Below are 13,096 nucleotides of genomic sequence, written 5' to 3'. Positions count from 1 at the left end.
CCCGCCGGCGCCCGCGGGGCGCAGCGCCTGGCCCCGCTCCCCGCTCCGCGCCGCCGAGCGGCGGGGACGGGGCGGGGCGGGCGGCGCGGGGCGGGCGGCGATTGGCGGCGGTGTGTGACGGGCAGGCGGCGCCCCGCCCCCTTGGCAATGTCTATCGCCCGCCGCGCGCCCCATGTAGGCAGTTATTCCACTGGGATAGAGCGGCCGGAGCGGCGGCGGCATGGCCGGGGTCCCGTTCTGCGCCCTCCTCCCGCTCCTCGTCGGCGTCTGCGGGGCCGTCACCGGCTCCCGGGTCTACCCCGCCAACGAAGGTGAGGCGCTGCGCGCGTCCCGCGGCCGGGCTCCGCGTTCCCTCGGCGGGGCGCCGGGGGGAAAGTTGGGTGCCCCCCGGGCGGGCGGTGGGCGACGGTCCCCTCACCGCCTCGCCTCTCCCCTCGCCGCCGGGACCGCACTGCCCCGGCCGGTGGCCGGGCGCCCGCCAGCCGCTGACCTGCCCGAGCAGCGCTCCGGGGGGCCGCCCGCGGCGGCGGCACAGGTGTCGCGGGGCGGAGCGGCCCCCGCGTTCCCCGCGCGTTCCCCCGCGCCGCCGGCGGTCCCTTCGGCCGGGCCGGGCCGCAGGGGCGCAGCGCTCCCGCGAGCGGCGCCGCCGCGCCGGGGCGGCCCCGAGCCGGGAGGGCGGCTCATTAAACCGGTTCTCCCGGGAGCTCTCGGCGGCTCCGCGCCGCTCCCCGGGGCCGTGCCGCAGCCCGTCCTGCGGGACGGTTCGGCGGCGTCTCCGCGGGGGAAGCCCGCGGCCGTCCCGCGGTGCAGCCGGGCAGGCGGGGGCGCCGGCCCCGTCGGGGAGCCCCCCGCGAGGTCTCTCGGTGCCCGGCTGCGCTCCCGGCCGGGGCTGGGCGAGCTCCCGGGGTCCCGGCAAGTTACAATTTCCCACTCATCGCTAAGGTGCAGTTGCGCCTGCCAGGCGGCGGAAAATGCAGCGCACCCGGCGCTGCCGGAGCGCGCCGATTCCCGGCTCGCCGGCACGCCACCGCTCTTTCCTTCAAAGTAGGAGAACTCTTCTGTGTCTTCTACCAGATGTGTCGGGGGAATTCACTGTTTGCTCCGCGCCTTGTGAGCGGCTGTAACGCGCGGAGGAATGAACGTGCGATCCCTCAGATCTAAAACAGAGAGAGTTTCAAATTATTTAAGGAATGGGTGCAGTCGGAAATAACATTTCATTTCAAGTTGAAGGTGGATGCGATCGTGCTCCACACATATGGAAACGCTCAGGTAAACGATTTATTTTAATATTGCCTTTTGGCAGCTGGAATTTAATCTATTTTATTTGTACCTTTCTGCAGTTACCTTGCTGGATTCCAGATCAGTTCAAGGAGAACTGGGGTGGATAGCAAGTCCCCTGGAAGGAGGGGTAAGTTTTAAACCGCTATCTGATCAAAAGGGTAAAGGGGGTGATTAGTAACTTTCAGAGAGTCCTAATGGCTCGATTATTGTTGATTGTGGTGAGGAGGTCAGATTTCTTCGCTGACTTACCAAGTGAATTACTCTTTGTTGGAGAAACTCTATACTCCCTTTGGATAGTTCTGTCATGGAAGAAGTGGAAACCAAAAGGGCAGAAAAGAGGTTTCAGAATTAGGAGACTGGTTGAGGCATGGGCTTAGATGCCTATTTAAAACTGAAATACCAACAAGAAATGTGATCTGGCGACTGAACTAGCATTCTTGACTGTAATTATTATATCTATGGGCCATCTCAGCTGGGAGATGTTCAGGGCAATTGCTGTTCTATTTCTGGATGAAGGAGTAGGGATCAATATACAAGATAGACCTTTTGGCATGATGGGACAGTTGTCCTATTTCACGGTGTAAACATCATATGTTTTGGTCTCTGAACAGATAAACTGAAGCACCCAGTGCTCAACGGTGATTCCTTGGAGTTTCTTTTTATGTACTTTTTCAAAGAAGAGACAATTGTAAGAGAAGGTTGCTTGAATTCACTGCCCCATGGTGATGTGATTAAGAGATTCACACATCCATCACTGGGGCTGAGAGCCCCTTTGCTTAGTGAGCTGCAGGCAAGGTATCTCCACTAATTTAGCTTTATGTTATAGATGGGCACTTTGCTGCTCCCTCATCTGTGCCCCATTCTGCAGGGTGCCCAGGGCCTCTGTGGGAAACTCCTGAGGATGCTGGACTTCAGATTTGGTGGGATCTGGTGGAGGCTGTACTTCATGGGGATTTTTTTTAATAAGCAATTAGAAAGGCTTTTTCTTTCTTAAAGTGAACAGTTTAAGGAAAATGCCAGCAACGCACACTAAACATTAATATTAAAAAAAAACCCCACCTCAAATTCTTTTAATATTAAATGAATAAAGCAGCTTAGTATGCTTAAGCAGAAGTAACTAAGTCAAACTGATTGAAAAATAAAAGTGGTGAAAGATCAGGACCTGTGCACAACAAAGCACTGGATTCTTCAGGAAACCTACAAATTTACTTTTTTGTGTGCGTTCCCACTCGTAATTAGAAAAAGCAGAGCTAAGGAAACAGCAGTGAGCGGAAGGAATCCGAGGTTGCGTTGGTTGGTGATGCATTATGCATAAGCTCTGAATAACCATAACATGGGAGAATGGGGGATTGTTTTGCTCCCCCATTGTTGTTCTGGGTGAACTTGACTACAGTCGTGGCTTGTGCTCTGCCTGAGCACACTGTGCTGTCCCCAAAACTCGGGTTTTTCAAAGAGCGGGGAAGTGATTGGCAGGCCTCTGGCAGCACCGACAGTGCACATTCACTGCTGATTGCAGGCAATTGCCCTCATCTTTTGACAGTGTGGAAAGGTACAGCTCTGTCTCGGTGAGAGTCGGGCTTCCTTGTTAATCCTCTACCCCGGAAAGGTCAGTTAATGAGATGGGATCTTTCATACAGCTCTCCAAGGGATGTCTGTGCTGTATATTAAAATAGGACCTAAAATACAAGTTTTAATAAGTCAGTAGTAGAACTGATGGTCGGAGGACAGCTGTATATTATTAATGGCTGTTGGATTCCCCTTTTCCCCCCATGTTTTCTCTGGAAGTGCCATGCAATCTTGAGAAGGAAATGTGTGCTCTTGCTGTAGCCGTGACTCGTTTCACTAAACCTACATACGTGTGTTCTATTTTTAAGCGAGTAGTGAAAAATGTAAGAGTACATGGTCTGTCTCTGAGGTACAGTGCTTGGAAAGCATTTATTTTAATTTCATATGCTGCAGATTTATTTCAAGCAGCAGAAATGAACTCCTTTATCTTCCTGGGAAGATTCTGTCCTTCAGTGCTATTTTTTCTTTAACTGTGTGCACCTTATTGTCTCTTACAAAAGATATTTTTCTAGATGTATGCCATGCAGATCTGTACCGTGCAGTTCCTGAGATGTGAGGGTTGTGTGGACAAGAAGGGCTGGAGATAAACATAGTCATTTAGCAGTGACTAGCAGTAATGAAATATATAGTAGCCCTGGAGGAATTAATTAATTGCATTATAAATGTAATTAATGATTTACTCTTGCATTTCACAGTTGAAAAGCAGGTTTTGTGCCCAGAATGTCTTAACTCTCCGTCATTAAACCGTGGGAAGAGTTGAATTATAAAAGTTAATTTCAGCTTGAAAGCAAAAAGTTACAGCTTTGACCACATACTTAGAGTTACAAATCATTTACAGTGGCTGGAAATTTGGGGCTGTAGTTATTTTCAGCTCTGGCAGTAAGACACACTTAGGTTTGTTTTGTGTATGTGTTTATGAAATAAGAAACCCAGCTCTATATATTTGTATATCCGTCAGGAGACGGAGGTGTGTTCAGAACCTGATCTGAAACTTGCTGAATTTAGTTGCAGTCTGTCCGTTGACCTCAGTGGTCTCTTTATTGAATCCTCGAGCAGCATCCTCCATTGTATAAATGTACTAAAGGAAATCCCATCAACAAGTATTATTTCCCTCTGCTTCTTCCTTTCTCTTGTACCACATACAATATAGGTAGTGTAGACAGTCTGAAGATAAGCAGAATGGAAAGTGATGGATCATAAAAACAATATTGTAACAGTAAACTAGCTCTGTGGCAGCTGTAAATTAAACAACTCTGTCTTCTTACTAACACCATGTTACACTTTACATTGATAGATGACTTTTTAAGACTTATTTTTTCCTTTTCTGTGAAAAGGAGTGACATGCCGAGTATTGATTTTCCCCTCCTCCTTCATTTTAATTTGCAGTTATCTCTAGGCAGCAAATAAAATATTATTCTTTCTGCTCCTAGTGACTCATGGTGCTAACTACTGTCATTCTATAAATGGATTCAGCTAAGCTGGAATCTTTTTAAGTAAAAATCACTTGCATAAGAGCAATCCTTGTGAGAAGAATGTAGGATATTATACAAGAAGCCCCTTAACATTAAGAAGGCTTCTGTTTATCAAAGCCACGGCTCCAGTAGTTCTGAAAAGCACTTCTGGGAAGTCTCTTTAAAGTTACTATTGTTTTCCAAGGATAATTTTATATGCTTCACTGTATTGCCTGCAAATCCAGACAGTATATCGTTATCTAATATATTTTTTTTTTAAGAAGGATTTTTCTGATATTGAAGTGCTATGGGGCTTTTGCTAGAAAGATATCTCTCCCTAATGCCCCTGCCTCCCCCTCTCTCCCTACTAGGAAAGCACTGTGATAAACTTTCTTCTGTCTACGATAATCCTTAAAACAATTTTTTTCAAAACTGTTGGTTGTGTGTGCTTTCCTTTTATAAGTCAGTCATGCTGAACTACTGAATTAGGGCCAGATCTCTTCTTTCCATACTTTCCTTGGATTGCATGCATTGTTGTTGTTTCATAATTATGTTGCCTGTTAGTTTGGGACTTCTGAAGATGCCTGAACTTGATTTGAGGGGTATAAGAGCTTGGAAGCATGCTGCTACCCTGATCTTTCAGCACTTACCCTCTCTGCTAACCATTCTGCGTTTTTGAGGATATGAATTTAGCTATTACCTGACATTTCGTCTAGGACAAGATGCGTAATACTCCTTCTTTTCCCACCTTCTCACTAATAAGAAACTTTGTTTGGATAGCAAAGTTGCTGGTAGACTGATAGGTAGATGTTGTCTCCTTACCTGTCCTTCCATCTCTAAGTGCCGCCCAAGTCAAGGACCCAGTCCAGCTATTTCTGCCCAGCTCCAAAGTAAAGCGAGTGTAACTGGGATATTGCTAGCCCAGGAAAGTAGTTGGCAGCTTGGAGAAATAGCAAGGGGTGGTTTAAGAGTTTAAAATGTGTGGAAGTGATGCCAGAAACATGGATATTGCTCTGTCTCTGCCCTGTGCTTTTTGTGTGACCAAGTCATGCGATCTCACTGTTTGGTGTTCCCACGTACAAAGTGGGGTCCATGCGTTTCCTGCCTTGTCTGCTACAGCGGAAACACCGCAGTGTCAGTGATATACTCTGAGTTTGTTTTGAGTTGATTTGTTTTCCTGTAATGGACAAAATGCAATCTCCACATTAGTTGTGGAAGTGCAGATTATGTTTGCTGTGAAGCTCTGTAATTCCTTTTAATACTGATGCATTTTTCTTCCCCTTTCCCTCTTCACAGTGGGAGGAAGTAAGCATTATGGATGAGAAGAACACTCCAATCCGCACCTATCAAGTCTGCAATGTGATGGAGCCCAGTCAGAATAATTGGTTACGAACTGATTGGATTCCCCGTGAGGGGGCTCAAAGAGTATATATTGAAATCAAGTTCACGCTAAGAGACTGCAACAGCCTGCCAGGTGTCATGGGAACTTGCAAAGAGACTTTCAACCTTTATTACTATGAATCAAACAATGATAAGGAGCGTTTTATTCGAGAGAGCCAGTTTGCCAAGATTGACACCATTGCTGCTGATGAGAGCTTCACCCAGGTGGACATTGGTGACAGGATCATGAAGCTGAATACAGAGATACGGGATGTGGGACCTCTCAGCAAGAAAGGGTTTTACTTGGCTTTTCAGGACGTCGGTGCCTGCATTGCTTTGGTGTCTGTTCGTGTCTTCTATAAGAAGTGCCCGTTGACAGTTCGAAACCTGGCACAGTTTCCAGACACCATTACCGGGGCTGATACATCCTCTCTGGTGGAGGTTCGTGGCTCCTGCGTCAACAACTCGGAAGAGAAGGATGTGCCAAAAATGTACTGTGGGGCAGATGGTGAATGGCTGGTGCCCATTGGCAACTGTCTGTGCAATGCTGGCTATGAAGAACGTAATGGTGAATGCCAAGGTAGGATGAGCCATATTGTACTCTTCATTAGGGCTTAGTTGAATGCATAATTGAATCGGAGATGAGAGTAAATGGAGTAAAGCCAGTAATTAGTAGCCCCTGTGGGATGTGGTGGGACAGAGGGGTTTAATGAAGAAGTCCAATAGCTCCAGGTGGCAAGGCTAAGAATTATATAATGCAAAACAAATGATACTGCCGTAATAGGCAGAAGGCGAAACACATTTTCTAGCAGGCGCCTAAATTTGAATTGGCTCACGGTAGTCACCAAAATGTGAATGACTGCAAAACAGTGCAGTCAAGTTACTGTCGTTTAAAGAGACACATCCTTCAACTTTTATCTGAAGTGAACTTTGTTAAGTACGGGAAATTCTGGCAAAGTCTCCTCTGGATAATGCGGTGGGGTAAGAACCAGTCGGGGAGGTGGGGAACAGGAGTTTTAGCTGGATTACTTTCTCTCTTTGGTAAGGGGAAGTCTTTGGCGTTTTACTTGTTGCAATTTTTTAGCACTAAATAACCCTTTGATATTTGACACTGCTGCCTTTGTTAAATATTTTCATTTCTCAGAGGGTCTCTATTGTCAGCTTAATAATAGAGGTGCTAGGATACTCTTAGAAATGCTAGAAGTCTCCACCCCACCCTCCCACACACACCATCCTGTGTGCTGCAGAATTAGGGATTAAAGTTTATATAAAAGATTATCCTAAAAAGAAAAAACCTCAAAACCTATGTTCTCTTCACCTCCCCTTTCTGGAAAAAGAAATTGTAGAAGGTTAGGGAAGGAGAGAAGGGAGTTTGTAAATAAAATATCTTTAGCCTCAGCTTCTAAACTCTTGCTCGTGTAAGCATAAATTAAGATCGAACTCGAATGGATTCTTGCACAGGTCAGTGGGCTTAATTTTGCTGGGTGCTGAATCGAAGGTGCTCAACTCCTTAGTGGATTTGGACCCATGTTTTTGAAAAGGCTCTTTAGAGCCAGATGACTTTGCTTTACATCTTCTTGGTGTGTTTTTCACTAGGTCATTTTTTTCATCTTGAGACTGAGCACAAGATAGCAGAGCAAGTAACTGACTGCTTTTGTGCTAGACTCCAAAGAGAACAGTGTCTTTTGAATGTCCTACTTGATTTCTTTTAAATGATAATTTACAGTCAATATGGAGTTCATTATTATGCATTGAAATTATACTTAGTGCTTCTTTCCTGCCAAAGCTTAAACTTCGGCCTTCATTTCTAGTGTTTTTGCTACATGGAAAAAGCCTAAGTGTGCTGTATTGGCCACAAAATTACCATGGGCTGTAGAGAGAACTGAAAGATGAGCAGCACGATGACAGGGCATCCTGTCTGGGGTAAATTACTCTGTTTTTTTGGAATCCCGTGAGATGGAAACTTGAAAACCTGTGTATCATTAAACATGTGAACCTGTGGCTGACTGGGTACTGACTGGGTGCTGCTGGGGAGAGCTGTTGGTGGCTGGAGAGATGCTGTTACTTTCTGACAGCTCGGTAACTTCTGGGCAAAGCTTCCTGACACGTTTACGGCCTGGGTTGTGAGAAGAGGAAGTGAATGGGGGGAAAAAAGCATCTTGGTTTATTGCACGGCGATTATTCTGCCTTCTCCTAAAGGCCTATTAGGTCAGTACTGGGTCATTCTGATGGACACAGATCTACCATTTGTCAGCGTCAGTGGCCCAGACATGAGCTAATTGCCTAACAAATCCTGTGTTATTCAAGGGAAGTCCCTTGAGGTTTTGCTGGTGGGCAGTGGGTGATAGTGGGATGCTTTTTTTTATTTATTTTTGTGGTGTTGGGCTAGACCTTGGAGATGAATGTCAACCTACCTCCCGGCTCTCAGCTGCACCCAGGGAAGCTTGGGCTCAGGAAACTTGTTTCCCAAGTAAAAGGAAGGTCAGGCGATGCCATATTTACAAAGGAGGTAGAAACGTTCTGTCTCTTGGGCTCTCCACAGTGAAGTTGGCCTGTACTAGTCATTTTGAGAGGATTCGAGCCAGCATGTAATTTGAAAGCACTAAACCCATTTCATCAGCGGTTATTTGTGGTTTCCTTTTCTCACATTTGCCATTCTCCAGCCAGAACAGTTTACCGGGAAGCTCCTCTTCATGAATTTGTGAAGTTTACCAGAACTGTGTAGTTTGCTCTCTGATTTCCAGCGAGGCTGTCAAAGCAGTCTGGCCTTTGACACTGCTGAATGAGGCTTCCCCTTTTCTTACCCACTTAACTTCATAGTTCAGCAAATGTTCTGCTCCGGCAGGCTTTTGGAGGGGAGGAGGAGGTTGAAGCGAGGAGGATTCCTGTGGTTTTGGTACAGAGGATTGGGGGTGGGGGGAGAGACTTTGAGTTTGGGAAAGGCTGTAAAAAGGGTGCTGGGCTGGGGCTGGCGCTGGTGAGCGGGTTCCACCGCGATTGTTTTTCAATGGGTTGACTGCGGCAGGACAAATACAAGGAAAGGTTGGAGGTCGTCTGTTTCCTCATCCATCTTCCCCGGGGATCCTAGGGTCAGAGTTAGGATTGATTAAGATCTTAATGTTTGACAAAAGCGCAGTGGGCAGAAATAGTTTAGGCCGGTGGATCGGGGCTTTGCACTTGTTGGGAGATCCATGGGAGACGTCTGAGCGGCCTGTCCTCTCCTGGGACCGGCCCCTGCCGCGCAGCGCTGGGACGGACCAGCTGACGCTTGGTGTGCCCTAAAAGCTGCTTCAAGTTTGCTCAACCTTCTGATTTTTAAATAATAGATTTTCCTTGAACTGCTTTTGCTTAATTTCTGATGTGCGTGTGGGAAGCGTAATGGGAAGCCACTTCACATCTAAAGTGGTTCCTGTAGTGGCAGTTAATGACTCTCTGACCTCGAACAGGATTTTTAAAAAATTGTGTCAGTGGTATGGAGGTGTTTGAATATGATGACAAAAACCTGTCCTTCCTCTGATTGCAATTTTTTTTTCCAGCTGACTTTATTGATGATAATTGTTTTACTGAACATCCATATGTGTGTGAATGTATATATATATATGCAAAAACCCAGGGCAGAAAGGGAAGAGAGCCACGTATTTAATCCATATTTATTTGGGAAGCTTCACAGGTGTGTCACAGGAGTGGTTCCTCAAAATTGGTCCTGATCAGTAGAAATATTAGGTGAGCAGTGATTCTTTTCTTACGGGTGAATTTATAGCTGTGATGCTTTAAAAAAACCAAAACAAAACCCCCAAAAAACCAACCCAAAACAAAACCCTAACCAACTTTCTGTTGATTTTTTTTTCTCCCCTCCCCCCCCCCCCCCCCCCCTTTATTCTCCCCCAAACTTCTTGCATTAATGGCTGTCCATTTAGGAGAGCATAAATGTGGAATATTGTTGATAGAACATGAAACTGTCCTAACTAGTGGCGCATCTCAGGGCTAAGGTAATTAGTGCATTAGTGCTTTAGGGCAAAGTTGAGACATAAAGTAATTTTCAACTTTGCTTGTATGCATCATTGTTATGTAAATTGTTTTGTTACACATTAATATAATGTGGTTTGGGTTTAGTTACGATTTCCTTATGATAAAATGCATATCTTTTTAACTCAAAGGAGGAGGGGGGAAAGCAAGCAGGAAGGGAGAAAAGACAGATTAAAGAAGCAATAGACTGTAGCCATCTGTGATGATTTTGATGCTGTGAAATTACAAATCTCAATTTTAGACCTGCCACTTAGTATAAATATGTGAGACAGTTGAGATTTTTTACTGTGATATTGTAAAGGTTATGAGAGCCAACAGCTTTGTCTTAATCTACACTTGCTTTTTTGAGATGTGAATTGGCCAATTGGCAGAAAACCCAGTGTCATTTAAAATATGGCTTAGTCCTGGTTTCATATCACTGCTGTTTTTTAGAATTTTCCTTTGAACTTTGATAAGAGCATCCTTAAGAAGTAATAATTTGAATGATAAGATTCTTTTTATCCTGGAGGCTTTGAAGAGTGGCTGTGATCATTGAGAGCAGCAGTTCAGTTTACATCAGAAGTGTACATTCTAATTATATTTTTTTTCCTGTGATAAGATTTTTTGGATGGTGGGTTTTGTAGGGGCGGGAAAGTGAAATAATTTGTGTGTACTTTCCCATTTTAGTCATAGACAACTTTTTTTGTCAGAATAACACTGATGAACAGTCTGGCTGCACAAAAGGGTAATCAGAAGGGTGACTAAGACTGCGCAGATTTGAGATTTCAGAGGATTTTTTTTCAGGTTGATTATTTTTGGCAAGGGGAAAAAAATGCACAGACTCAACATGTTATGTTTTAAAAGGAGCTGAGAAGACGGAAGCTACCAGGAGGGGCATGGGAGCGATGCTGAAACACAGTCTGTCTGAACCAAATTTAGTTGGTTCTCTTCTCTGCTGAAGGAGTGATTTGGTTATGTTATGTTCTCATGTAGCTCAATAGATCTTCCAAGGGTTGCTCCCTTTGATTTTTGTACCACCTGGTGCATTTCAAAATTTGCATTTAAACGTCATTGCAGGCTCTGTAATACTTTCCTCCTCCCCGGCCCCCTCAGAAGCCAAGCTACAGTTGTCAAGCAATTGTCCCTTCATGTATCCCTTGAAGAAAGGCTGGGATTGCTTCCTTCTGAGTTCCCGACAAAATTTCTGCTGGTACACAGGGGAGCAATATCTGGTCCTTATTCTGCGTGTTGCTAGTAAAATGCACGGTCCTCAGAATCAAAGCCAGATGAGCTATTGTGGTGGTATGAATTTCATGGCAGGTCTAGGTAGTCTTTTGTGGGGCATATAGACCATCTTCTGCTTTTTTGTATGTTTTCTTATTTTTTTTAAAAAAAAAAAAAGGCAAACCAAAACTTTCCAGACAACTCCTTTTGTGTGTGATGACTTCAGTATTTAGATCTTGGCTGGGTAAGTGTTATTATCTGTCTAATAACATGCTCCACTGAGCTTGGTCTTTATTGCGCTTGTGAGAAGTGATTAAAGAAATGCTCAGCAGTACACTTCAGTCTTTTGAGACTGCATCAAAAAGCCCCCCAAACTTGTCAGATAAACATCTTATCTGGTTTCGTTCCATTATGCCACATCCTTTTGATATGTTTTGGGGAGCAGGTGAGGTCACACAGTTTTGTGAATCAGAGACAATTAACACTCCCATGACTAAATGGCCATTTTATGAATATTCAGAGCCTGCTTCACCTCCCTGGGAAGCAAACATGTTGGTTCCCTTCTCTTTCCTCCTGCTGGAGACTAAGGAAGCTCTCCCAGTGAATGGGGATTGGCAGCTGTCGGCAGCTTTGCCTTTTGCATGCAGCAAATTCCTCATTTACATCTTTTGTATACACCCTCATGCAAAGTAGCACACCCATTTCCCCATTTCACAAAGGAGATAAGAGCTTCCTTTGGAAATGCCAGCCAAAATCTCCTTCTGTTTATGCAGAGCTCAAAGATTTGGGTTTTATGCAAATGGATTCTGTTTTGATTTTTTTGATCTCTTTGTTTAAGAGATAGTGTAATATTTGCACAGTGTGCTCCTTGTGTCTCGAGGTCTCCTCTTGACTATGACTGATTGTCACTCTTTCCCCAATCTCTGCAGCCTGCTTGCTTGCTTCAAGCTGGTGTGTGGGAAAGTGTTATGCTCCGAAACCCTGGCCTTGTTCAGAAAAGGATGGCTGGAGGTGCAGGGAGCGCCATTTCTCGTGCTTGGTGGGGCTGCAGGCCCTTGGGTGTCATCTCCTCTAGGTGTTCACTGGTGACCACGAAGCCCTTCTGTAGCTACATCCTCAGCTGGGGGGATGACCAGTGTCAGGAGGTGGGATCCCCCCTGCGCTATAAGTGCATGAAAAAGTATTACGTTTTATGATGTTTTCTATGTGTTGAGTCAAGGACCTGCTCAGCCCTGGTGTAATGCCCTTCACATCGCTAGCCTGGCCGCAGGAATGGGCTTGGCCCATGGTTATAGTTTGGTGCGAAGGGAAAAGGGGCTGGTAGCACTTGGGTAAACACGCACAAATGAACTGCTGTCTTTATTTATCAAAAGAAAATAATCTGTGAGAAAAGTTCTGCTTTCTTAAGCCTCATGATTACACAAGAACCCATATTTTATTTTATTTTTGGTTTTAGTGGCTTTCTTTTCTTTTTAACTTTTCTTTATTTCAACTTTACTTAAAATTGCCTTTGGCTTGAAATAAAGCTGAGGCTCATTAAATGCTCCCAAAACACAGGCTTGTTCAGAACGGATTTGTTGAAAGGTTTATTGATATAAGTTAGAACACATGCTGCATGAATGTACTGTATTTCTTTAAAGTACTGTTTTTCATTTTGTGTCTTTATAAATCAGTGGTATGAAATTGGGACTCTGATCATGTTGGGGCTACATCCTATAAGAAACCAGAAGGAAAAAGAGGGTTGTGGGGGGTTTTCGTTTTTGTTGGATGTCCAATTAGTGTTTAACTTGAAGGTAATTTCACAGGGGTAGTAAACTGCACAGTGTGAAACCTGGTGGCATAATTAAATGGAGGAAAGGCTCTTTAAAACAACAAAGGAACGTGCAAAAACTTTGCTTTTGTCCTAATAGTCACCCAGAAGGGGAGGTCATGCTGTTTAAAGTACAATATGGATGGGCTATTAAGGTTTGGGGAGGGGGGGGGGAAGCTGTACTGTACAGTTGGTGTTTGCTTTGGCTCATTTAGTCATGGATGCCTAGAGAAAACTCAGTTTGCTGGTCTACTCTTTTTTTTTTTTGTCCTTAGATGGGTGGGTTTAAATCTCACTCAAGGAATCTGTAAATGAAGTTCATCTATACAAACCCACTGAAAGAGGTGCGCTCGGAAACAGGTCTTGTGTTTAGTGGGGG

The 13,096-nt window shown here is 45.0% G+C and overlaps 1 protein-coding gene across 4 annotated transcripts in view; it reads left to right on the top strand.

Annotated features, from left to right (window-relative positions):
- The first annotated feature begins 220 nt into the window (after nt 1-220).
- Nucleotides 221-13,096, top strand: part of EPHA4 (EPH receptor A4) — a 103,427-nt gene continuing 90,551 nt past the window's right edge. For 3 of the 4 annotated variants that reach the window (XM_075158161.1, XM_075158160.1, XM_075158159.1), the window contains exon 1: nt 5,598-6,258. In XM_075158161.1, the coding sequence (XP_075014262.1) occupies nt 5,613-6,258 (646 nt within the window). In that variant the 5' untranslated portion in view covers nt 5,598-5,612. Of the gene's footprint in view, nt 312-1,340; nt 1,409-5,594; nt 6,259-13,096 lie in introns of those variants that run through there. The other variant, XM_075158158.1, reaches the window with a different exon arrangement.

Source organism: Calonectris borealis, chromosome 9 (genome assembly GCF_964195595.1).
Source record: "Calonectris borealis chromosome 9, bCalBor7.hap1.2, whole genome shotgun sequence".
Lineage (NCBI taxonomy): Eukaryota > Metazoa > Chordata > Aves > Procellariiformes > Procellariidae > Calonectris > Calonectris borealis.
Note: the sequence above shows the minus strand (reverse complement) of the source record. Positions and strands in the feature narration are given on the sequence as shown.